This window comes from Syngnathus leptorhynchus, chromosome 21, assembly GCF_054491065.1.
Source record: "Syngnathus leptorhynchus isolate UIUO chromosome 21, UIUO_Slep, whole genome shotgun sequence".
Lineage (NCBI taxonomy): Eukaryota > Metazoa > Chordata > Actinopteri > Syngnathiformes > Syngnathidae > Syngnathus > Syngnathus leptorhynchus.
The window spans coordinates 4,760,855-4,787,715 of record NC_141215.1 but is presented as its reverse complement, the minus strand read 5'-3'; the positions used below and the strand labels follow the sequence as shown (position 1 = coordinate 4,787,715).

At 44.4% G+C, this 26,861-nt stretch overlaps 1 protein-coding gene across 6 annotated transcripts in view; it reads right to left on the bottom strand.

Annotated features, from left to right (window-relative positions):
• The window catches only part of LOC147040279 (uncharacterized), a 161,577-nt gene that overhangs the window by 105,675 nt on the left and 29,041 nt on the right, over positions 1–26,861 (bottom strand). For all 6 annotated transcript variants that reach the window (XR_015063127.1, XM_085902280.1, XM_085902281.1 and 3 more), the window contains exons 6-8: positions 23,669–23,853; positions 21,469–21,577; positions 840–919 (exon numbers count right to left, since the gene is read on the bottom strand). Coding sequence is in view for 5 of the 6 variants with exons in the window: in XM_085902280.1 (XP_085758406.1) it covers positions 840–919; positions 21,469–21,577; positions 23,669–23,693 (214 nt within the window). In the remaining variant the exon portion in view is untranslated. The remainder of the gene's footprint in view (positions 1–839; positions 920–21,468; positions 21,578–23,668; positions 23,854–26,861) is intronic.

The following is a 26,861-nucleotide window of genomic DNA, read 5'->3' as shown; positions in this document are numbered from 1 at the left end:
CTTTTGTGTTCTAAAAAAAAATCTAACTTTGACAATTAAGTCTAAACCTCGGCTAAGATACAAGAAAATAAATCTTTTGACGGTCACGCTAGGCTTTTAAAATCGCAGCTGCCTCGGTGTTGAGCACCCACGCATCAAATTAACTGTCTAATAAAACTGTGATGGACTGTTAACCACCTGCCATTTGTTAGCTGAGAAAAAAAACAAATCAGTTTGAGACTTTTGGCCATTAGCAGATTTCTTTTAAAACTCCGTTCGTCCGACAAACAACAAAGTCGAGTCTTTCCTTCCTGAAGTATTTTCAGCAGTGCACCTGACCGACCCGATGGCCGCGACCCGCCGCTTGGTCTACCTCTGCGGCACTTGACGGGATACTCGGTCCCTGCAGCAGCTGTGTCCCAATTAGAGAGCCCTGACTTGTGTGCCCCGTATTAGCATTCCATTTAGGCTCCCCCCCCCGCCGGGTCTCGGCAGCCCGCCGCAAACTGTCGCCTGAGGCCTCTCGGCTAAGGCTGCCCGCTCGCCCCGCTAATTGACTCTTGATCCACCTATGGCGCGCAGGTAAGCCCGCACCGCATTAGCGGGAATTGAACATAAAGTGCAAAGTGGAATATCATCTTCACTTCACAGGTCTTTTCCCTTTTACTGGTGCATTAAACCACTCCGGAACCCGGAGTCCGTTTCATCGACACCCGGGGGGGACGTCGCCGAACTTCCCGTTTCATATCGGTTAAAAGACGGCGCTCGTGGGGATCGTCATCAAAAGTTTGAGCGCACTTTCCGAAGAGTGACGTCATGTGTGGGAACTCGAACAGTGAAGTGCTTGCTGGTGACCTTACCTGTGGACGAGAAGACGTTTCTTGATTGGTTTGCATGCTGGCCGTGAGCTTTGTGAAGGGCCAGACAATGGAAGTGAGACCTAGAGAAAAAAAATAAACATTTGAGGATACGTCAAGCACAGTGTTTTGTGCACAAAACAATTGATTATGAAATTATCGAGGAGGAAAAAAAAGTATTTACTAAATGACAACAAAATCCGGTTCCAAGCCTGAAGCTATCACCACGGTTTCCTCACATCCCACCGTGTTGGAACCCAACCCTCCCCAACCTGTGGCTGTCCAAATTTTGTTGCTTCCATGAGAGAACGAGAGAGTCTGACAGGAAATGGATTGCGGTGCTTTCCCGCCCCAGTAAACAGGTTCCCCCGCTTGTGAAGGTATAGATGGGTTTGATATAGGATGCTGTTTAACCCAGAAACGACGCCCCGGCCCACGGGACGGCCCATTCCTCACATTGCACATCCATCATGCGGGGCAATCTGGAAGCAGGGCTCGCTCCCTAAGGGAGGCCCAAGAAAAAAAAAAAAGGAAGAAGGTGTCAGATTTCACCCATGCGTGTAGGTGGAGGTAGCAACTTGCCCCCCCTACACACACATACACACTTAGTGTTCAATTTTGAGCATTTTTTTTTTTTGGTCAGGCTCCATCACGGTGCGACTGCTAAACAGTGGAGAGAAGATCTGTGGCGGGAGCCGAGCCGGGCGCCACACTGGGGAAATCTCGCGTTTAGACTTGAAACACACAATTGTAGATTGTCGCGGGGCGTGCTGGATCGGCGGCGGCTGTGAAGACTCTTCTGTGTTTACCGGCTCATTTTGATGTGCCAGCCCCTTCGTAACGGCTTTTTAGGTGCCACGAGCCCCGCTGGAACTCGATTAAAAAAACAAAAAAAAACGCACAGCGGCGCAGCGTGACAGCTAAACGCTTATCAAGTCTGAAAAGCTTTGAGTGCAGGAGCCCATCTTGAGGATCCTTTTAAGAGTCACCTCTAAATTCACTCTTCGGAATTTGGAGGTATTTTTAGAACAATTACCTACGTGATACATTTGCTAGTCTATCAGAGCCATTGGTGACATTCGAGAGTCCTTTCCACTCCTCGTGTGGTCCTCAGCGGGCGCTTTGCTTGTCATTAAGAGACGTCGTGGCTTTGTCAGGTTGTTAACCTCTCTCCGGTGGGCCGTCATGTTGTCACTGATCGGGCCTCTCGATGTCACGTCACGTGCCAATTTCATTATGTTTCCGCCGAGCTGTAAGCTTAAGTTTTTTTTGGCCCATTTGGACAGGTAGAAGTCGTCTCTGGAGAAGGCGGGATTTAAACGGATGAAATTGTTGAATGCATCTTCCCGCACAAAAGTTAGCAAACAATACGACTCGACCGGTGAGTGATGTTTGTGACTGTATTTGACTTTGCATTGTAACCATGTGCGGCACCTTTTGAGTCAGCTCCTTGACAAGGGCTATATAAATGCTAATGCGGCAATTGTGTTACTACTGCTCTGTCGTGTAGACATCCCAAAAATTTAAAACTTTTGACAAATGATATAGCAAACTATGTGGGTCGGGAATAGAAAGAGGCTCGGAATGGTTCCCTGGGGAGCTCCTATTGTTGCACCAGCAGTTACCTGAATCTTATTATGAAATTCCTCGGACTGATAGTGAATAACTTGAATGCTTATTTGCCGGAACCCGACACAGACAACAGAATCAACCAAATTATAATTGATGTCTTTTGTCGATCCCGAACCGAGCGCCTCCCATCTGATTGGCTGAAAATGAATGTATGCGCTCGACCGTCTCTGCTTAAACCACTAAATCCACCTCTTCCACTCTGCTCATTAGTGAAATGGATTACTAATAGATTATTAATCTTTGAGGAGGAGGGAATATGCAGCGACCCAGCTCGGGACACCTGGAACGCTAACAGTAAATAAGCAGCGACACGGGGAAACAACACAGCCGGAGAACACAAATACGCCGCATGCGTGCACACACATCTTTCAGGCTAAAAATAACTTGACCATTTGATTTATGGTTGGCCCAGTAAATATAACGGATACATCTAATTAGCCGTAATTAATTGTCGTCCCGTCTTTCTTTGGTTTCGGCCTGCGACTGTACGGCCTCTGCTATGTCCTCTCTTCTTATCGCCACCGCTGGCAGATTTCCATCGCAAACAAATGGCAACGCGTACTCGTGACATAACATACATCTTCCCTCCCCCACCCCACCTTTTTTTTTGCTTCCGAGGCTACCGCTAGATTTGCTTTTGTCATCTAATTATTCCTCAGGAGAGGCAATTAGCCACCGCAATGCAACTAAGGCTGCGTGATGTGAAGCATGGAGTACACCAACATACGTGAATATGCAGGTGCGCACACACACACACACACGCTCTGCTGCATGGGAATGTGGGCACACACACACACAATCACTCAGGAGCACAGGTCCAAGGAGAGCACCCTGTTGGATAAAAAGAATCCCTGAAACAAATCAAGGGTTTATATTTAGAGTCACTTTAATCAGATAAATGATTTTACTTTATATGCAGAGGGGCAAAACATTGAGATAAATCTATGTACATATTCTCCATATCAAAGACGTACTTCAAAAGACAAGAAGTGCTGGTGCATGACCATTTGGGGGTTGTGCTTTTGAAATTAATCACTAACGGAAATAAAAGTGTTGTTTTTTTTGTTTCAACTTCCTACAATGGTGACAACATAATAGGCCACCTTTATTCTCTTTTTTTTTTTTGCCTTGTCCTAAAAATGTCACAGTGCTGTCAGTTGACTTGCACTCGGCCTCATGTGAGCTCATCGACTCTCTCGGGTACTTGCCAAGATGTCACTTCTAATCAAAGAGCGTTTATGCCTTCCGATGGGACCGGAACAGATTGGATTTAAAAATTTTTAAAAAAGCGACAAGTTGTCTGTTAAATAATTTTTCATCAATGTTAAAATTTGTTCATCGTTAACATTTATCAGATTTTTTTTTTTTTGTAGGGGATTGAAATGGATTAATGGCATTCCTATTCATTTTGATGGGGAAAGATTATTTGGTTTTTGAAGCATTTATTTTAATGCAAAAAAAAAACCTAGATATGCATGTATGTTTGAAAATGTAGGTAAATATTGAACATTGGGAAAGTACATAACAGAATGTGACTACACCAGCTGATTAATTCCAATGGCGTGTCTCGTCTAAGTTTGGCAAAATACGAGGGAGGTCTACGAGCACTCCATTGCCTCTGATTGCTTCCAAAGGTCCCCTTCTCAACATCATTTGGCATTGGCACGCAAGCCGTGTACACGTCGTCGTGTTGCAAGGGCAACGGAGACAACCCCACCTGCCCTCCCTCGTCCCACCCCTTCTCCATGGTCCACTTAATTTGGCTGAACGCGAAAGGCACTCTCCCTACACAATGTTGATTATGAGGGTGCGGTGTTTAGAGATGCAAGGGAGAGCGGATAAAGAATTTGAATTCCTGGCAGGGACTATCAGTAAAGGTTATGAAGCCGTTGTTGATGCATCCATTTGCTGCGGCTGTATCCAGCGTTGTGACATTTATCAAGTATGTCCAGTTAAATGTCACCCAGAGAGGTAGCGAGCTGTCCTATCCCTAATTAGGACCCTGAAAGTCACGCTGAAAGTCCCCCCTCTCATCTACTCCTCCACTTCGGGACAACATTGATCTCTAAATTCGGTGCCCTCTTGGCTGGGAGTGCATGTTAAGCAAACTTTGGGGTTGAACAATTGATTCTGTGATGGGGATAAAGTGCAGACAAATGGGGAGGGATGTAGGCCATCCGTCACGGACACGGGGCTCATTGTTTGCAGATTGCAAGCTATGGGGGAGTCGGCTCCTGGCCCCAGCGGGCTCCACAAATCACAGGCAGGCAGGCAGGCAGGCTCAGAGGCAGGCCCGGACTGGGAATAGTCGCAAAAGCGGGACGCCCCGGCCCCAGCTGTAGAGAACAAACTGCCGAGCTTGTACAAGCCGCCCCGCCCCCAAACCGCAAGACCCCGTTTCACTGGCCAGACTTTGAAATTGATTTCAGGGTGAGCGTTAGAAAGATAATAAGAAATTGCAGAATACGAGGGCATAAGCTGTCAACACGGCTTTTCTTGTTTTGTTTGGAGTTGCTGTGTTTGCGTTAATTAGTAAATTCACAAGAAGCCATTTTGAATACCACCACATCGTCTTCTGGAGTATAAAGTGAAATATTTGTGAGGCAGCTTGAACAATATTGGGGGGAACGATACAAATGAATCACTCTGGAAATTTACCGTCATATCTTTAGCGCAACTTGTTCAATACTTGAGCGTCTGGCTCTTTCATTATTGACATGTTTTTCATTAGTGAACAGCACCTCGACGTAATGAAATTTCCCACATGGCAGGTTAGACAGTGAAATCTGCACACGCGCCATTTAAATCCACGGTCAAATCTTTACCGCTCGCTAATGAACATCCTGATTATATGCTACTAAACCTCCCGACATCGTCGCCCTTGATGAACCTGGCACCGTGTCACGTTTGAAATCACGTTTGGGTTATATGGAATTGATCTGGCACAGGATTCGGAGGGAAATTTTTTTCGTGAGGAAATTCATCCGCAGTGTGGAAGAACGGTTATATACGGCATTGGATGGAGTTCTTAATGGGGAGGGATGTTGCATTAATGTGAAGTGAGCAAGCCCAGTGGTAAGTATCAGGAGACCTCCTACCTGCAGAGAGACAGAGCCAAAAACAGAGCCGAGGACTCAAGGGGGAGGGCATGTGAAGCCGTGAGATTGATGATGGGTAAAAACGTGTACTTCTACGGTTTATTCCGAGATAATAGTGAATTAGCTCCATCTTGTTTCCTTTGCTGTTTGTTAAGTAGCGACGCGACGCCAAAACGACAACAACTGACATGGGGTGATATTTCAGTCGGCTAGCTTATTCTTAGCATCGTCCGTGTTGTTGACAATGCGAGCTGCCTGTCTGGAGGTCGGCCTGGAATTATGCAAATAATTCTTTGGATTCTCACGCTTTGACGGAGCGGCGTTTGCCAGAGCGCAGAGAATATCAGCCAAGAGCAGGTTTACCTTGCAATAGTAAAAGCGTCGACGAATGAATGATGGTTTTTTTTTGTTGTTGATGGAATCACTGCCATGCCGCTCATGCCATGGAAAACCATTCCTTGGAGCAAATCCAAAGTTATTACACGACGTAACCTTGCCAGAATACATTGAAGTATTTTGACCCTCATTTGGAGGAGCTGGGAATGGAACTGTACTACTTTGTAAATCTCCATGTGGTGCCAAGAAAAACCAAGGACAAACAAGATGAAAGACCTTTTCTGTTCAAATATCCAGCTCGCTAAGAAAGAAACGGAAAGCAAGAAGTGGCCAATTAGCTAAACGGCGACAGATCATTCACTTTTCCTTTACGTTCGGTCTTGATTGGTCTTCGCTCTTTCTCGAAGCTCTCTAATCCTCTCTACCCGCCACGTTCTTTCATTAATTATTAAAAGCTGTCACGTCGAGGCCGGCCTTCGCTCCATCATCCCCGGGAGTTCCTGCCACTTGGCGTGGTTCGCAGGAGCGCCAGCATACCGCACACCATCTATTAAGCACAACCTGCGCTTAATAGATGAGCGGAATATTCATTCAGTCTCGCTGGGTGCTTTTAGACATTAGCATATTGCTAAAGAGCTACATTTGCTATGTATGGTTTGTTGCCCGGGAGCTTGGTTGAGGAGAAGTGTGAGGGGGGTTGGTTGCTGGCCAGAGCCCACTGTCAAATGCAGGCCCTGCAATCATTCATCAGACTTTTTAAAGAGTTCTCCAGATGGGGGATATTAGCAAGTGCATTTAGCGGCGCTAGTTTATAAGTTGCTATTTTTAGCGGTGGGCCAGCGTGGGTCCCGGAGGGGTGCCGAGTCGAGGGATTGGAGGTCTTAAGTGGAGACACGATATGCTCGAGTCAATTAACACGGTTGCCGTGCCGCTGAGCCGCATTCATGCATCATCCTGAGAGGGCGTGGCCTTAAGCCATAAAGAGAAATTGGCGGCGATGCCGAGCTATTACTTTGTTTGGTTCTTGCGATAGCAACTTTACCGAGCAATATTGGACAAGTTCAAACAGTAGTCAGTAGTATTTTCTTTCAGTTATGGCCCGGAGAAAATTCAAAGCCATGCAAACAAGCGACATGAGGATGGCGCGGTTATGACGGCGAAATTGTCGCTTATATTGAGCCCAATTGTCGAGCGACCTCGAAAGGCAACAATCGGCTAGCTTCCAATTAAAAAAGGGAACACGAGTAAGGTTTGCGTCTTACGGCCGCTGTGGCTCCCACAACTGTAGGGATTTATGGCTTTCAATTTCACACCTCTTCCCATTTGATGCCTGCTGTTTCGCTCCACTCCGCCTCTCCGTACGCTCGGTTTCGATTCCTAAATCTGCCGAGAGCGGCGATACACCGACGTGCTCGTATCGTCTTGGTCTAATTGCTTATTCAATGTCATCCCCTGATTTCAAGGATTTTTTTTTTTTTGGTGTCAGCATACATTCACTTTTATTGGTGCGTTTATCGTCTCACTTTCAGGCTTACAGTTTCTTTCTGGAGATCTAATTAAAAAAGGTTTGTCTGTTTTTTAAGGTAATAGACAAGGAAGTCTCCGCTTGAGAGATTTTTGGAACGTCCCCGAGGCAAAAATGTATTTACCATACGGCTGGCTCCGCATGATTTCGCAAAGAGAACACTTTCTTTTGTTTCAGTAGCTGAATCTGGGTCATGGAAATGAATTTCCACCTTCATTATGTCAATGTCAAACTACCACCTGTTTCACCGTGACTCCACCTGCTGTGGTAATAAAGTGCAATAATGTCACACAGATTTTGCGCAAATGCGGACGATAATTACAAATTTCACGCCGCATCTTCTTCTCCTGTCTGAGATCCTTCCTCTGTGGCATCACCGCAACTGACCCCAGGCTGAGGACCGGCGAGGCCCGGGACCATATGGCTCAGTCTCAGAAAGGAGCTAGGGATGGAGGAGTACGCCAGAGGATGCGGGACGCTTTGTTGGCAGACGGCGCCAGACCAAAGCCGAGAGCCGAGAAAGCGATGGAGAAAAATGGCCTCGCTCCTGGAACTTGGAAGAGGGGCGAAGAGAGAGAAGCGGTGGAGAGGTGCCCGATGACTTGTAAATGATGCGCTTTGAAGCCGGAGGCGACAGCGAGGAGCCGCAGGTGTTGCGCGAGTCAAGCGCTAGCTTCTGCGGCCCGGGATTGGAGATTTCAAATTCCGAGGTTGCGATGTGTGCAAAGATAACGAAGGGTTAAGTCTTCGGTGCTTGTCGAGAAGCCTCGGCTTCTTCTGCAGGTAAGAAGGGGATCGACAAAGTCAATACCGACTTGTATTTACAGAGCTCGGAACAAGACGCCTTGGATTTAGAGAGAGGTGAGCAATGCGACAAGAAAGTATAGACACGGAAAGATGAAAAGGTGGGAAATAGCCGAGGGAGGATAAATTAAGTAGAGAAGGAGGCCGGGATGAAAGTGAAGCTGGGTGTCATTCCAGTCTCAAGGGAAGGCTGATGATGAACCCCAGATCAATTCTGTCAGAACTGGGTTCACACCCCCGGGGCCACAGAACTGGGCTGGCCTGGGGAAAGAGTCAAAGTCGGCGGGGAAGAGCAGCGGCGCTGCTATTTTTGTACCGGACTTGAATGGAACGCAGAAAGAGAATCACTTTGTCATCTTTATGCATACGCAGGTGGCGCCTATGCATATTTCTATTTAGTCAATAAAGTGTTGTCGCCACGTGAAGGACACGCCAGATGAGCTGTTGTCATTGTGGGGGGAATGGTCACATGGCCCAGAGAGAGAGTGACACGGGCAAGAAGAGGCGGAGCCAAATGCCCCCGGCATTGTCCCAAGCACCAGGGGGAAATCTCCCAACTCCAAGGTTAATTAAGCACTGGAAATGAGATCAAGAAGCTTTTCCGTTCCGACTCATTAACCAATTACAATGCGTCTTCAAAACAGTCCGGGTCTCATCTCACATTGCGGAATTATCAACAATCCAGTCGCGCCGCAGACCGAGACAACCTCGGATGAGTTGAGTGCCGGCAAGAATTTGCACTTTGTACAGTGGAATGTCGACTTTACGGACTGTGAACCATTGGAGTAGCATCAAGGTAACAGCAAATTGGTTCTAAGGGATGGCCGACCACTTTCCTGTTAAATCAAGGCTCTGTGGTACCGGGATCATTTTTTAACCGGTGCCAGTCCAGCAGTTTTTGAGTAATCCGGCTAATCGAGTGAGTGATGTAGGTGCAAAACACAATGTCCTTGGTGGAGGTGATAATTAATTCTACTCAACAACTGGCAAAGCAGCAGTGGACAAAAAAAAAAAAGAGCCGTCTGTAGAAGCCTTTTGATTCTGTGGTTACTCTTGGGGACGTCAGAAGAAACCAAAGCAGTTTTTGTACGGAGGTCACAAATTCAAAGTTCACACAGCCTCTGATGCGTTTGTATCGTCACAAGATGGTGATGGGCATGATGTGATGGCCATAAATGAATAATGGTTTGCCTTTATGCTTCATTACTCATGATGATGCAAATAATGCGGATGTAGAGGAAGCCTGTTCAAAATTTAATAGCATTTCATTTAATTTTGATGGACAGAAGAAGAAAATTGTTATTTCCTAAATAATAAATGTATCACTGATATTGAAGTAAGTTTGAGGCAGGAAGTGAATCTCAACCTTTATTGAGCCAAAACTTGGACAAATTCCTTTTAAGTAACATCAGTGATCCGGTATGATTTATAGATTCTAAATGTGTGCAAAGAGGAAGACGTGATGTTTTGTGTTGTTATTCAAACTGGGAGGGGGTGGGGGGGGGCGAGCAGAGGAAAAAGGGCAAAAGACGGACTCGATAAATTCGCTGCTGTCTCTCCGGCGCTGCTCTGTACTGCTGTTCATTTGTCTCAATTAGTCAGCATACTTTTAGAATGTACCTGTTCTTCTTGCTCAGCCTCTTTCTTCATTGATTCTTTTTTTTTTTTTTTACAAGTTGAGGAACACAGCTATTTTTTGTATTTTTTGGGGGAGTGTTACACAAAATAAATGCAGCAAGCCACTTAGCTGAATTGTTTTTTTTACACGATCAATCTTACTTTTGAAGGAAAAAAAAATATTTAAATGTATTTAAATTTATTTAACAACCTCTTTAGCATTTTAGGTTGAATTGTAAAAGAGACATAATTGTCCCTTCAGAGAGGCTGAATGTCTCCGAGAGCATTTAAGGGGTGTGACGCAGATTATCCACATTCACATTCCTATTGTCGATCCTCCAGCAGAGACTATTATTGTTTGTGTGTGCCTTTATTGCAATGGCGGTTGTGATATTGGTCATTAATATTCCATGCGGTGTCGCTGGGTATTTTCCTGAGTTTATTAGCCTTTATCTACTGAGTCCACATTTGGACTTTACACTTGTTTAATATTGTATATTGCTTTTCTGTAGATCTACTTTTTAATTACAACTACATTATTATTTTTAGCTCACTAAAATGGCTTCGGATGCAGCGTCGACCTCACCGAGTAAAGCAAATACAATGTTGCTATTACGCTCACCATCAAAAGATCAGTTTCACCCCACAGTTGCGGGATATATCGACGCTAATAAGCAATGCCATCGTTTTTAGCAGCACTTTTGTTAAAAAAGCCTGCATCAAATCCAAGCGAGGCATCAGTGTACTGGCTCATTCTCCGACTTTCTCTCGCGCTCTCATCCTGCTGGTTCTAATCCCTGTTATCTATTTGATTGACCAAACCCTTTAATCAGGAACTATCTGGCAAATGGAAATAACAGTGGCTCGATAATTAGCTGCTAGATAATGGACGGCTTTTCTTCAGCCTCCAACAGCCGTCCTCTCTTCCCCTTATTCGCGGTCATTCTTGGAACAAGTTTGTACTTAATTGACTATTCATAGCGAGCCAGCCGATGCTCGCTTTTGTCAACATTCTGCAATTCTTACGGATGTACAATAATAATAATAACTAGAATTTGCAATTTCTGGAGAAATTGCGTGTGAAGGCGAAGACACTTCACACTATTGTGGGACTCGAACTCACGACGTTGAGGGTGGAAGTCTGATGCTCTACCTACTGAGAAATAAAAATGGTAAATTAATTATGATGATGATGTTGAATAAAATAAATGATTAAAATGATGTATTAAAATTGAATAAATAAATGAATGAATAAAAAATAACGGTCAATGTGAGATTCGAAGCCACTCGGGAAAATGGCTCGAACTCGGGACACGAACTCACGACATTGAGGGTGGAAGTCTGATGCTCTACCTATTGCGTTAAACAGTGACTTACTATTGATGTGGTGGAATGATGCTAAATGATGAGAAATAAAATGATTAAAAGATAAAAATGATAAATTAATTATGATGATGTTGAATAAAATAAATGATTAAAATGATGTGTTCAAATTAAATAAATAAATGAATGAATGAAAAATAACGGCCAATGTGAGATTCGAACCCACTCGGGAAAATGGCTCGTGTTGAATGTGCCATTAAGAATGAATGGGAGACTTTAAGGAACAAATTTGTTAATTACGCAAAAACGGTAAATGTTATGAACAAAAAAAATGGTAGGAAACATGCCGTGAATTTTTGGAACGTGTGAAAGTTAGAATGGGGTGAATCGGTTAAAGCATGTGGGAGTAGTTAGGTGTCAAAAAGTGGGAGGAATAAGTTGTTTAATAATAAGAAAAAAATAAATAAATAAAGTAGAAAAATAATGGTGTGAAGGCCTTTGCCTTCACACTAACAACTGTGCATTAGCGTACGACTACTACGAATGAATACTTGCACCAAGTATGCTAACTATTTTTGGGGGGGGACTGTTACTGTAAAAAGTTTGAGAAGCAACCCAGATTTCCACAGCCCAAGGTCCGTTAACGGGCCAATTGTCTCATCATGAAGCTAAATTGATGCTCTGAGATCTTTCATCAAGACCCCGCAGGATGGGCCATCAGGAAAACAGTATGACATTCTCGTTGCTGGCCCAATTAAAAGGCGAGGCTGTGTGGAAAGCGATGGGATAAATTGCCTCCTAATCAGGCAGGTGGGCTGCGAGGACCCGCCGTGTCAGAAGGCTTCAGATCATTCCATTTATTACCACGTTGATTTAATCAGCACTGCCCACTGATTTGATGAATTGCTCTAATAAGCCGCTTGGCGAAATGTTAATCTTAGGGGTGAGGCGCGGTGTTCAAATAGTCTTGTCGGGATGCAACTAAGATAAATAAAGCTGTGCTTTGAATGTGGACGCAAAAGTGGAGAAGAGGAACTGGATTCATTTTCATTCATACAATTAATTTCGGCTAGTGTGAAAATTTCCTGTTTTGATTGTTTTGGCAAATATGGAATATAAAGGAAAAAAAAACTAAGGGTTTGTGAGAAAAATAAACAGAATAAAAACTAAACTGAATAATCACACAAAGTGAATTTAAAAAACAGGAATAAAAACTCAACTACAAAACTGCCACGTTGCAACTCTGAACGACGCCAATTAATCATAATCAACAGCAAACACGTTGAGTGAGCACTGGTGACATTTCCACTCGAGTGGGGCCCTTCTGTCCAGAAACAGACAGAAGCTCGTTAACTTGCCTCCATCATCCCATTTATGACCGCGGGGTGCCCTTAAAGCGCCACATTCCAACTTTTTTTTAATGCTCCAAACAGTCCCTTTTCATGCCTAATTTACACATGCAGATGATTAATGAAAGAGTAGTTGGGTTTTTTTGCGCTTGTGTGTGTAGTGTGTGCGACGCGAGATGCTCTGGCACTAAAACGCGCCGCAGACTGCAACGGGAAGTCATGCGGAAAGAAGGCACGGTGGATTGTTAAGGGGTCCGTCCCATCTGTCTCCCTGAAGAGCGTCGGCGCCAAACACACGTTTGAATTTGGTTCAAGCTTCAAATTAGTGACGAGCGGCCAAAATTGTTTTTATTTGATCGGGTTTTTTTAAGCGTCGTTAATTGGAGTCGCCGCCATCTATTTGCACGCCCGCTCTGTCCTTTTGATAACGAATCCGTTTCTCTCCTTGTTTGTTCGCGCCAGGACTTGTCTCCATTGGGTCCGCCGTCCTACTTCATCAGAAGCAAGCGGGTCTTTGCGGGGCTTGTTTTGTTTTGTGTCGGGGAAGCCCGACAAATGTTACTTTGTTCCGCTAACTGACACGTGCGGGGAAAACCTCTTGAATAAATCAGTTATTTTGCTAGATGTGTGAAGACATGTGATTTTTTAGCGCTAATGTTGAGCCTCCATGCTAATTCCAACTTCACTGTTTGATTATGAATTAAAACTTACACAAGTGTCAAATTAACATTTAATTTCGTCAAAAGATATGTTAGGTCAATAATTGTTTGGTGTGTCTATGAACTGGAAAAATGGGGCTTCCCATTTCATATTTTAATTGGCCTCCTCATTATTTTACGCAGTCCTTGGCTCAAGCAAGGCATCGCTGCTGGCTTCCTCGCCGTTGCCTAATTTCATCAGCGGCCGGAAAAAAAATAAATAAATGTCATGTGCTAGAAATTGACTTTATTTCCAAATGCCACGAGGAGATAAGTGATGTAAACAGCGATGTCGCACGTATGTTTGCTGGCGACGTCGAGCCCGACTAAATTTTGTTTTTGTTCCTTAAACAGCAAGGACGCAATCGAACGTGTGAATTACTATCGGTGCTCGTTAATAAATATGCACACGCTCATAAAGCGGCACCTCCTCAAATCTTATATATATATAAAATTATATTGTCTATGGTATTCAAATGCAAATTCTTGTCTACGTCGCCAACTAGTGGCCTGGCAGGTATACTACGGTCGTTGCAATTTTGTTTTCTTCAACCTTGAAATGAACATTTAGCCAGATTTATTTTGTAAGCGATTGCTTAAAAAAAAAGCCTGGATGCAAAACAAATGCGAAGGACAGCGGTTTGCCTCTTTTTACAAGCTATTAAACATTGCCTAAATAATTTATCCGTAGAAAATAATGAGGTTGGCTTTAGGCACAAGACACACTACTTGTTTTTATTTCGTTTTCTGCTCCGGTACGGCTCCCTGAACACGTATGAAGCGTTATAGTCTTATTTTGTGAATGCTGAAAAGCATCACAAACTTTTATTTTTATTCGCGTATGTTTAATGCCATTACTTTGCGAGTTATTAAAAAAAAAAAAAAGTGCAATTACTTTGTGTTGCGTTAACTGCAGACTTGTTAAAAGATATTGAAGCAAAGAGAGCTCCAAATGGTGATTTTTTTTTAAATCAGACTTGTCCTGTATCGGTACACATCCCGGACCGGTCACCAAGCCGATCGCTGCCAAGGAAGTCGAGCTAATAAAGATTTTTGTTTGTATTTTTACGACGGGGGAGGAGTCTACCACGCCCCGGAGATCCAACGCGACGCATCCATAAACCCTAACGATACATATTTCAAATTGATTCATTATCGCGATATTATTTTGCTAATTAATGAGCCGAGGCTGAATTATTGAACTGATTAAACAAAACATCAATCACACATCTAACAAGATTGAAGCTTTAATTATATCTTAACATGATTGATGCGACACCGGAGACTGACGAATATTTTTTCGACACTTTTCACGACGGTTTATTTGCTCTGGAGCCACCTGAGGTAACCCGGCGTGACTCGAATGAGCTTTATTAGCAATTTACATACTAATTGAAGCGTTGATTGAAAGTGAGCTTTGAAAAATTGCTTCGTTCCGTAACAGGAAGTAGCCGATCGGCCGTCGTTTCCCCCTAGTGGCCGATTACATACGTTACACATAAGAGCGGCCATAAATATGGCAGCGACTCACTTTTGCCTCGCCTAATTATCAGACAACATATTGGCTCTCATCGGGAAGAGCTAATTTTGTTGCCGGGTCCTTTTGGGAAATTAATTCATTTTACTGATGTGACTCGGTAATTACAGTGACATCGAGGTTAATTGGCAAATCTGTATTGCTTGGGTGCCGTCAAAGAAATCTCTCCAATGGTAGACAACATAGGTAAACACACACAGAATCACGTGTGCACTTTGGTCCGGCGCGAAGATGAATTTAGCTTGTCGATTCAACCGGCGAATAAATACTTTGAAGAACCTTTGACGTGTTTGAGTGACATTACGCGTGTTTTTCTTTGGCAGAGAAAAGCCATAAATTAGAGCAGAAAAGTTTATTACAAAGCGAGGCAAAGTCATCAAGGCCAAACCTCAGAAATCATTATTACAAAATTGAACTCATTTGTTCTCGGAGGACCAAATCAACAAGCGAGTCCTCATTAACGGACCACGGCGAGGGTGCCAAACGCGGTCGTTAAGGAGGAATTGAAAGTTGCGTGCTCTTCCGCAAATATAAGTGCTGATTTGCAGTCCTAGCCTTTTTATCCTCGAATAATTTGAGTGGAATTCTTTTGGCTAATGTCGGCGCATCCTCATCAACGTACACTTTGATGTCTTCTTTAATTTGTTTTTCTTGTCCTCGTTTAGCATGAGCCGCTCGAGCGGATTCCTTCCATACAATATTGCTTTTTTTTCTGTCTTCATTGCACAAATTCCCAATGCTAGAAAAACACATTTATTTATTTTTCCGGCTGCTGTGCGATTTGTCATACTGCATTCCGAAAAAGTGCCGACAGCGTCAAACACAATTAAAGGTAATCAAACAAAGGCTGACAACTTAACAAGCCAGCCCAGGCATTCTGACATCTCGTTGCACTTGAATCACTTTGATTCTGGATGATTTTGTTTGCTCTTCTTCTTTGGACTGGAATGGACAGCAAAGCGCCGGGAAGATATGTCGCGGCCGTTGCTGTATAAACATTTTCGTGGATTTAAAAAAATGTAACGCAAATATGTTGCTAAAGTTATATTTGAATCTACATATCTCACTTTTTAATGCTTTATATCTTTTATTTTGCAATTTCAGGCAGGCTACGAGTACCAAAGTGTTTTCCACTCCAAGTTGATTTGCTATTTATTATCTTGTTAGTCTCTCCCACCTGAGCAATCTTGGTGGCGGCTTTTGGGAAAGTGTTTTTAATTCTCAATTTTGATTGTCATCTGCGAGCGAGCCCTGATTTTGCAATCAACAGAGCAATTAAATTGCCCTAGCGGGGGGTTAATGAAGGAATATTTGAATCAGTTAATATCAAGACTTAATTACAATGTGAATTTTATTTATTTGATGAGTACAAGATAAATGATAGACAACTATAAGGATATCGGTCGAGCTTGGCTCCCACCTTCCCAAATACATCGTTTTTCTTTGTTGCGTCAATACAACACGATTACATAGCTTTGTCCAAATGGGCTTCTGCCAAGCCTAAAAAGAAAAGATTGGCCATTATGATTGTAAAGATGAGGTGACCTCAACTCTTCATTTCTCTTCATTGCATCCAAATTCCCAATGTGCCAAGCTAGCGTTTAGCACTAATAAACTGATTCGCGCGAGGTTTCTGAATGAGTAATTAGTCGTAACCGAGCGACCCGTGTGGATCGTCTCGGCCAATCGGTGAGCGGCTCGAGGCCAGTTGATCCTTGATCGATAATAGGTGTTGATTTGCTCATTAGGACCCAGATGCGAGTTGTAATTAGGCTCACCAGTCACAATTGGCGTTATATTCCGACACGCACACACATGTACGCTCCCCCCCTCGACTCGGCCACCACCAGACAACGCTTGCTTCCCGGATGATCAATGTCTCTGTCATCCCGGGCCGTGTCCGGGGCGTCGGGCAGGGCCGGTGAGCCGCGGCGGCCGGGCTCGGGGCTGACATTAGCGGACGCCGGGTGAGTGATGTCAGGCTCCTACTCCCATGGGAGGAGGGAGAGGGGGGTGCGCAGGGGAAGGAAGCACGGGATACGGCTGAGCCCCAAGCAGTGGGCTCGGGGAAAGGTCACCGCTCAGCCTGGTGTGATTAATAAGACAAGAAGCTGAGCGTCCCCGATGCCATTATCAATATCCGCGGCCACCAGCTGTCCCAACTGCATATGCAGTCGGAATCAGACACGCACACCCAAGGCGGTTTACATGCAACGGGGGAGGGAGGGAGGGAGGGAGGGATAGAGGGGGCGTGATGCGGATGCATGCATAAACAGTTAAGTCTCCCTCGCCTTGGTCTCGTTTGCTTGTTGATGTGAGAGGTCAGCTATCAATTAGATCATATTTATTCACAAGCGGAGCTCCGACTCGAGCCGATCGTGGCTAAATGAGTCACGGCCAAACAAATCCGAGAGGTGAAAGTCTGGGACGGGAAATGTCAGCGCAGCTTCGGTGACAAACATGACATTTAAACAGACATCTGTTTGCCCCCTCCCCGTCACAACTAAAAATATTTATCCTTGCCACTGTTATCCTCATGTAAATCGGGAGAAGATAGATACAAAAAAATATATTTCTCTTGCATTAAGACTGCGAGTCATTTGGCAAAGTTGAACTTGAAGTTTTGTGGAAGTCACATTTTGCATGCAGTCTCCCCACGTTAGCAAAGCGATGAGACGACCTTTTCATTGTGTCCACTCATTGCTTTTCATCTCAAAAATGAGTACCCCGCAAATGAGGGAAAAAATGAAGGGGGGGATTCAGTGAGTTGTTTTCAGCCTTGCCTCAGGCGCCCCAGATGGCAAGGACTTCTCTTCGTTTTGGCCCGCGGAGAATTTGGCAGCCGCGACTCTCCCCACCGTCGGCTACTACCCACGGTGTTAGCCCGACAAAGGTTATCAGGCATGTTCGCGCTTTGCAAAGTCCTTTGTTTCGACGCCTTGACCTTTGTCTAGTTTCGACTGTCCATGAACTCTCTGAAACTGCAAAAAAAAAGAAAAACGCTAGCTAGCGAGCTATCAATCTAGCTAGCTATCAACCCAGCTAGCTCACTATCAATCTCGCTAGCTATCGAAACTACAAAAAGTTATGTCGTATAAATGTATTACACAATTGTGTCTTATTGGGCTGTATTTTGAAGTCAAATCCAAATCAAAGGAGAGAACAACATAGACAAAATCAAAAGCAAATCACAAAAACAACCTGACAAAGCATCAGCGACGTCAATAATGATTTCCGACTCTGTCCTTTTAAACTTAAGTCATAGATCATGTGGAATTTTTTGATGCTCAACGTCGGGAGGAATCAAACGGCGTTACAGCACTGTCGGACCGAAAGTGACGAGCGCTGCCTTTTTTTTCCTAGCCGCCCAATAAAAGCATCAGGAGCGCTCCATCACTGTGAGGGATGCTTTATGTTTCCCTCTGTCATCGGCGACAGTAGCGGGCCTCAGATTTAGAGTGGGCCGCACTACAATGACTTTTATCGATGATGTAAATATTAGTGCTGCTGCTGCTAGACCAAGAGCGAGATTCACAGCTCGAGTGGACACGTGACAACTAATGACGGAGGTTTCAGTGTTTTTTAGCAAAACCTGTCTTTTAAGAGCTTGCCAGTGCCGTGATAAAAATAATACTTGTTGACTCCCACTGCCTATTTGCGACCGCCAAATTTCACTTTAGCTCTGGTCCGGTTTAGTTCGGAAGCTTGTTAAACAGGCCGCTGGGGGAATCCTTCACCTGAGGACAAAGTTAACTGCGCTTTACTGAGGGCTATGTAGATTTCTAATTAGCTAATGAGCTGCAGCATGCAAATTTACCAGTAAATGTCACGTCGGTCCCGCAAGATGCCGTTGCTGGCCAACGGAGACCCAACCTGCTTGTCAAGAATTTAATTCCGCCGGTAAATATGGATGCAGAAATACTCTTTCGGGGGAATGGAAAGTACATTTTGATAAACAAGAATTTCTCATGTGGGCATGTATCCACCAAGCTTCATCAATTCTTTGCCCTGGAGGTCAAGTGTATCCCAAACGGAGGGGTCCCACCCACTCATCGCCTGTTCGACGGTTAGAACGGATGACGGGCGGCCATTTTGAGGCGGCTGTCCGACGACATGGCTCATTGGCACGGAAGATGATGGTTATTGCATGTTGTAGACAAAGAGGAGGAATCCATTGAGCAAAACGGGGAGGAACAAGGGCCAACAGATGGATAATAGCCGTAGAACAGATGTTTTTTCCCTTTTTTACCATCTCCATGAGGCAAGATTTGAATAAAAGAACCGGGGGAAATTCCCTCTGAAACTATAATATTTTTGACATCCCGGCTTATTAGGGAAAAGACATGTTTGGAGATAATGTCGAGTACTTGAATGCTTCGGAATAATGACGACGGCGTAACACTTATGAGAAACATCTCAGCGAGCATACTTTTTTTTTTCCTTTAATGTAAATGTCATCCAGAATTTCCCCTTTGGGAAATTGCAGTCATTGACTGCCTGCGTAAATGTTAAAGCAAAAAATGTACTGTATGTTGGCGGGTATAAATTTAGGACAGCCGACTGTCAGCGCACGGGCAAGCGTCGTATTGATTCCCGGGTAAATCACTTTTATTGACAGGGTATAAAAACGGCGCTCGTATATGTCAAGCGCGCGCCGAGAGGTAACTTATCAAGCGCCGCGGCGGTGATGGACACGACAAGATGTTGCACCCCACGTTCGGCGCCACGGAGGTGGCCGCGGGCACTTTGAGACACACGGGAGACCTCGGCTGTATGTCGTTGTTTTTGAGGAAAACAGAAAGGCCACACCAGCTGAGCGAAAGACTTCAAGTGTCGCATTCAAAGACCTTTTGAAGATATTTTTCTCTTGTTGTTCTAAGCGAATTACTCAAAAGTTTTCCCAATATCCTAATATTTGAGGTGACTCAGTGCAGTTTGATAAAAGTCTATTTGTGTGTTTACATTTTGATCTTGACCTTGCTATAACCCCGCCCCCTTCCCGTGTATTAATTAAGACAAATAGCCAGTGAGGACTTCTGTAAACGTTCCATGAAAGACATTTGAGCAGGTAAGCGATTTACTCTCCATTTCCAAGTTTATTCTGAAATGTAATTGGGGATAATGGGCTGTAATCTATTTAAAGCCTGAGTGCTCTTGTTAAGGGGGGGGGGGGGGGGGGGTTAAAAATGTACGTTTTATGTTCACAGAGCTTGCAAAGAGACCTGACAGGTTTGAAAAGTTTGCGACAAAGGATTCAGAGTGATTTGGCAGAAAAAAGGGGGAGGATTATCATCCGGGCAAGGTGCAGGCTGGGATTAAGACTGACAACAGAGTTCCTTTTGTGAGTCCACATGCTGTTGTAAAAAAGACGGTACAGTGTCCCCCTGATATGTTCTGTACAAACGGGTACGCTTTGTAAATTACGATATTCGGGTTCACTGTACAGTCGCTCGATGCGAGACGGCGATGACCTCAACGTTGACAACAAGGACGCCGGCAATGGATTACTTGTCAATTTGACGGCATAACAGAATCACAGAGTTGGGAGATGAATTACTCGCTAAAGCGAGCGAGACAAGTGGGGTGTGTGTTCATTTAAACCCGATTTATGTATTTAACGGCTTACGGTGCGGCGTACGTGACAGCGTGCCAGCGGCCGCCTTAATGCAGATGCATTACAGCCGAGGCGGCGTACTCGCGAGTGACAGCCAAAGCATAACGCCTGGCAACAATTATTCACGAGTCGGCGCAAGACGCTCATTTGGTTTTGATGATAAACGCTTTGGTTTTTGTTCAGATTGATTCACCCCATCAGCATCCAGCTGACACAGTCTTGGAAAACGGCGGCGGACGGGAGATTGGCGGCGACGTTGATAAGTGCCCGCGGCGTTATCATCATTGTCGTCAACAACGTGGCCGCCTCTCTTGATTTAATCACGGGTCTGTCAATGTGTCGGCACTGTCGGGAAGCTTTGTATTCCGTGTTGATCATTACGTGTTGCAGCTGAGACGCACAATTCCGGATCAATATGTCAAAAGAATGACAGCGGTGGCAAGTAACGAAAAACAAATATTCTGTTACTCGACTTTTTCAGGTACATGTCCTATACTTGAGTATTTGACACAAGTGTGGGGTCAACATATAGGAACACACTGTACTGTAAATCAGCATGACATTGAATTAAGGGGGTATGATGACGCAACATTGGCCAGGGCGTTGCCATTTGTTTACTTCTTTACAGTCTACTTAAATGTGTTGTTAATGAACATTTTGAAGAAGTAAAAGAATGTAGAGTACTATTTTTCCCATTACAAACACGTTACAAAAGAGTTTGATAGGGTCACTGGAATGGATTAAGGGCATTTCTATTCATTTCAATGGGGAGAGATGATTTGGGATACTAGACAAGTACTTTACTTCTTTGATCAAATATCCTTGTAACCTTTTTCAACCACAGCACATAAAGACACAACATTCAAAAAGTGAAATGCAAAGTAAACATTTTTTGTTAGCTTTTTTGGCTAATGATTTTGATTTGGCATATTGAGTTTAAAACATTGTTTTGATAGCATAAAAGGCAAGCCAACACTAGCTAACCTGTCAATGTAGGATGTTGCTCCAATTTAGAGTTTTTTTTGGGATAATTTTATGCATGGTTTTGCTTCCCGCATTTTCCACATGACTTCTTATCTGTTTGATATGCTCCACTCACCTCGGCCCTCCGCCCTCGTCGCGCTCTACCACGGCCCGCCGCTTCGTTCCCGGAGCATGCGACGCCGCCTTGTTATCTGATATCCTCTTCACGCCCCATCTTCTGGAAGCTTCATCAAGTGAGCGAGGACAAGAAAGGCACAAACAAAAACAACATTATTAAACGTAGAAATTCTCTCGGATTCATTCGAGCGTTCAGGCGCCGCGCATCACATCCATTTAGAGGCGGCAAATTGATTCAATTTGCCGTGTTTGCATCACTTAATTCGAGCGGCTGTCGGTGAGCTGTAAAACATGTATTGTCGGGGAGATGCTTTTGTTTTCGATTTTTTTTTTCCCCCTCCCGCCTTACTTTAATCGCAGATATGCCTTCCGATGAATTCTCATTTATTAATCTAGCTTTGCGGTGGGAGGCGACAAACAAAGCTGTAGATTAGATTGTCAACCGGCTCAAGTTGCAATGAATCTGATATGCAAATGGGTTTCCAGAAATTTGGAAAGTACCATTAAATGAGAAGGACTTGGATATGGTAATTAAACTGCCACATCTGGACAATCCGCTTATAATGAAGACAAGTTGTGTTAGCGCATCCGTTCGTTGTGGATGCCAATATGCAATTCCCAGAGTAGCTGTAGGGGGAGCTTGGGAGCAAAAGAACAATGATTCTTGGCTCCCACTTTGAAGACTTTCACAGGGATTCTGTATGAAATAAATCCCCGCGCTTCGACCCCAGAGTGCAGAGCCGTGCGGTCATTAATAACATTAACAATGGCTTTGTTCCGAAAGAATCCATAGTGACCCATGCGCAATACGAGAACCGACACGGCTTAGTTTCAGTCGACCGTTTTGCTTGAACGGCATTATGTTGCTAGCAAAATGTATTTGCTAACTCGATTTGGTTGTCATAGCGGCTGCCAGAAGACTTGATCAGTCGATGGACTTTTGAACCCCACGTACCGCATGCGGCTTATCGGCTGTTTCTCACGTGGTGTTCATCAACAATTAATTCCGCGATAATGAATCAGCTAATGAGAAAGGCCTTAAGGGAATTTGTGCGCATAACCCGTCATTCATAAAAGAGAGAAAAGGTTAGCGCTCAATATGTGTTCCGCGTGTCCTCTATGAAGCATCAAACAAGAAAACTTGTATTAGTATTCACAGCCTGACACAGGCAGTCAGGATGGTCTTGTGTTGTGCGACAACACGACTCCGGCTTTTGAAGACGGGCGCACATTCTGCAGAAGTTTGGGAGGAAATTCTTCACAGCCCTGATAAAAACTTGATGCTAATTTTAGCGCCAGCGACCGATTGAAGACGAGATTCTGGGAGACTGCAAGAACCCGTTTTGCATTCAAGAGTGTAACTGATGTTTCTTTAAGTGGGTCTGTTTCGCTGGTTCTTGGCTCAAAAAGGCATTCTGAGAAATATTGTTTTATCGGCAAGAAATTGTTTCCCCCCTCGGCATTGAGATGCATGCGACGAGTCGAAGAAAAAAAAACGCAAGTGTTCATTATGTTCAAGTGTTTATAGCTGCGATAGAAACGACGGGCTTCATGTGACAAATGTATTTGTATTATTAATTGCCATTTGAATCTCCGCAATGATTGATAGAAACCAAACAAAAAAAACGTGTATTGTGCATGGGAAGAGAAAATAAGATAGTCATTCTATCTCCCCGAGAGTCCAAGCTAGCCCAAATAAACAACTTCATCACAAAGAGCCAAGATGAAAAGAGGACATGTGTCAAATATAAATCATGTTTCCCGCTTTGGATGTGCGATGTGTGGCGTAAAAACGGATTAGGGACCCCTCGGAAGCAATTACCGCCACGAGTCCCACTGTGAAAAACACGTGTCAAAAGATACAAACCCCAAGGGTCACATCCATCCCATCTATTGTTAAAGGCAGCTGTCAGCCAAGTATGAAAGAGAGAAATGTTTCGGATTGCCGCAAAGTCTCTGGCGTTTGTTGGCCGCGAGTATTGGGAGTGACAGGAGACTTCCCTGATTGCCTCAATATTCTAGAAAGGTTATACATTATTTGACACATATAGATTTAGATATTTTTTGTGCTTATTTTATATATACGTGTATGTGTGAAAAAAAAAAAGAGTACACAGCAGCATTCAAGTTAGTGACTATGTAGTCTTTGGAAAAGGTCATTACTAATGCAAGCCGATCCATCAAGACACTGTACTTACAATGCACAACAAGGTAGTTTGTCATTAGACAAGTGCGGATGGCCTCGCAGCACTAATGAAGGCGGAGGGGCGGCTTTTCATTTCACTCTTGGATTCCTCGTCGCCACCTTATGTTGCTGTTTCACACGCCGGACTTTGCGTCAAGGTCGCTTCATATCTCCCAGCGGAACATCCGGAAGTCCAATCTGTGGTTATAGGGGAGCAAAAGACATAAATACGCTTGGCTGACGAGCGACGGTAACCGAGGAGGAAATATTGTTGCGGCTTTTAATGGAGCCGTCAACAATCGCTTTCCCGTAAAAAAGATGGCGTCACGTGGCAGGAGTAGAAGCCTCATTAGCATAGAAAACATTACGGGCGACGACGGACGTCCGGGCCATCAAAAACGATCATCGCATAAATCCCGTGCAGGCCATAATGGGCCTGTCACTCTTCAAGTCTGAAGGGAAAATAATGCCTGCGGCTGATCTTTATCTTCCACGGTGCTTCTGTTGATTACCGCCAAATAGGATTCAGGCGTGTTTAGCTAATAGACACCGCCGATGCACACCGACGGTTATATCTCGGCGCCCGGTTATATTTTCACGAGAGCTGTCCGATTCCATATGTCCCTTTCAATCTCTCGCTCCTTGAAATATAAGCGATGATTTGATGAGCAATTACGAGCGGCGGGCTAGAATTCCAGTATAGAACTGCGGCCGAAAAAGTCATCGGTAGAGAGCTGTGGTGAGACATCATCAGAGTTTAATTTAGAGCGGCTAAATAAAACGCCTTGGGTAGCCAAAACTCTCCTTGAATTAGAGGTCACAATTGATGGCTCACAAATAAATTTTTATTTTTGGGGGTTGCAGCAGGAAGGTGGCAACACGCAGGCAGTTCCCCGACCCCCCGTCTTGTTAATGACATGATTAAGCGCCGCTAAGGTTAAACACATTCAAAGCCCCGCATGGCTAATTGGGACACGAGCGGTGCCGCAGACTGGACTCCATCTCCTCGGTGAAGTCCCCCGAACACACAAGCGCGCCGACGCGTTTAATTTGCAAGTCGCTGCGCATTTGAATTTTAAAAGGGACACCCTGTTGTGGCCATTTAGCCAGAAATAAGCGTTTCCAACTGTGAGTAAAACCTTTTCATTGCTAAGATATCTTCACATAATCTGTAAATAGTCCTCTTGTATTATACTGTTATGTTACATTCAGTGATAAAATCAATTGGAATGGAACGAATTGATCGGTATTACTAAATGGTTACCAAAAAACTCATTTGAGCAAAAAAAAAAAAAAAAAAAAAGGAAAAAAATGCATTTAAATGTCTACTGTGCCAGTAAGATAATTTGTCGGGAAGACAGCAACAGGTGCTTCGAAAAGTCAACCGAAACACTAATGAGTCACCGAGGAGCTTTGGTGATGAACTGGAAATTTGCCACGAGTGACTCGGAGAGCTTTTAAAACTAAGACTCCTTCATTTCTTGTTCTTCACTTCAAGTTCGAGACAGAGACGAATGTACTGGGAGCGTGTAAATGGAGCAGAAAGCATTCAGAGAAGCAAGACAAATCCGGCACGGTTTGGGAACCCACTTTTACCCGGCACTTCGTCGAAATAGCTCCGTCCCTCGCCTCTCTCGGGCCGGCTGAGAGATGGTGATGTTTTCAAAGGTCATTTCAACCATTTGTCTTATCTGGGAGTTTCTTCAGCGAGACGGCGGCGAGCGCCACGGAGAAACTTTGCCTCGGGGCTTCCACTTTGTGCACTTCCAAAATCAAACCGGGCGGAAGAGCGGAAATGAAATCTCCCAGGGACGGCGATATTACTTTCACCGTTTGCTAATTATGACACGTTTAATACGGCGCGGCATCCGTTTCCCTTAACGAGCAAAGCAGTACGTGGAGCGTCGTGTGAATAATAACCGCCGCCCCCCTGGTGGTTGATTTATGTCGTGCGTGCTTTGCTGCCAAGACTTGCCCTTTTCCTTCCCACTTAATAAAAATTAGTGAAAGATTATCGGGGGCCACTGCCGCCGCCAGAGTCCCGCTGACAGGACGACCCAGTCACACTGGAGTATTTACCCGCTATTGCGACAAATGAGCGCTGATTATTACCTAGAGTGGGCCGGCAATATGTATCTTTGTGGCATTGTCATATTTGACAATGTGAATACCGTATTTTGCAGAATCTAAAGCACACTTGCTTAAATTGGCTCAAAAATGGGCAATCTGATCGGCTACGCTTTGTGTACTGAATCGAAGATGGAATTACATGCATCTGTTTGGAAATGAATATGAATAATCGATTGGATTTCAGGACAGGCCAGTCCCTTTCTCCTCCAACTATCTGGTTGAAGCAGGCTACCGTGTCGAGCGTACGCCTTTAATTAACCCGCTGCACTCGGGCCAATGACATTTAGGCGGAGACATGACCTGAATCAGAAAGTGGCTTCCCCTCTGAGCTCCGAATGGCTTACGCTCCTAATTGCTCTACCGACCAAAAGCAAACCGACTGGGGGGGATGAATGTAAAAACATCTCGGGCACAAAAATAGCTTCTTCTTTGATGTGAACGATATATGGCGGTCACAATATTAGTTACACCTCTAGCATTGGCCACATGGCACAATTTTGATCCGACACGAGTGATTTCTGTGTGCCTAATATTGCGGTTGGTGAGCGTTTCATCCAAAGCCGCTCCAAAGCTGGAATTTTCATCCTCTAATTAAATTAATGCAGCAAATGATTCATTTTGATTCCATTCCACGGTCGTGTGGTGTTCTCGAAGCGTGATTTGCACACAGCTCCATACACTGAGTTGGCCCTCATTGATTTTGGCTGCTAGTGCCACCAAGTGGTTGATTCCCAAAGAGTAGCAGAACATTTCTCAAGGCTCAGACCAGGTCTGATTCGGCATTAGGAGGAGAGAAATGTTTCTGTTTTGTTGTTTTGTTTCCCGTTCAGTTGCTTTGGCCTGCTGTCATCAGATCATTTGTATCACGAGAGGCGTCAATTGTTTCAGAATGACTTTTCGGTAAGCTCGGGTGATAGACGTGTTCATTACGGAGTGAACTGAGGAGCATACTTTCGGGCCTCGAGGGATAAAGAAGTGGGCGAGAGTGACGCATGAGACTGCCTGACAGAGCATTTATATGTCAATTAGTTACATACTGAAGATGATCTAACAAAAATCACAACCATAAACAAACT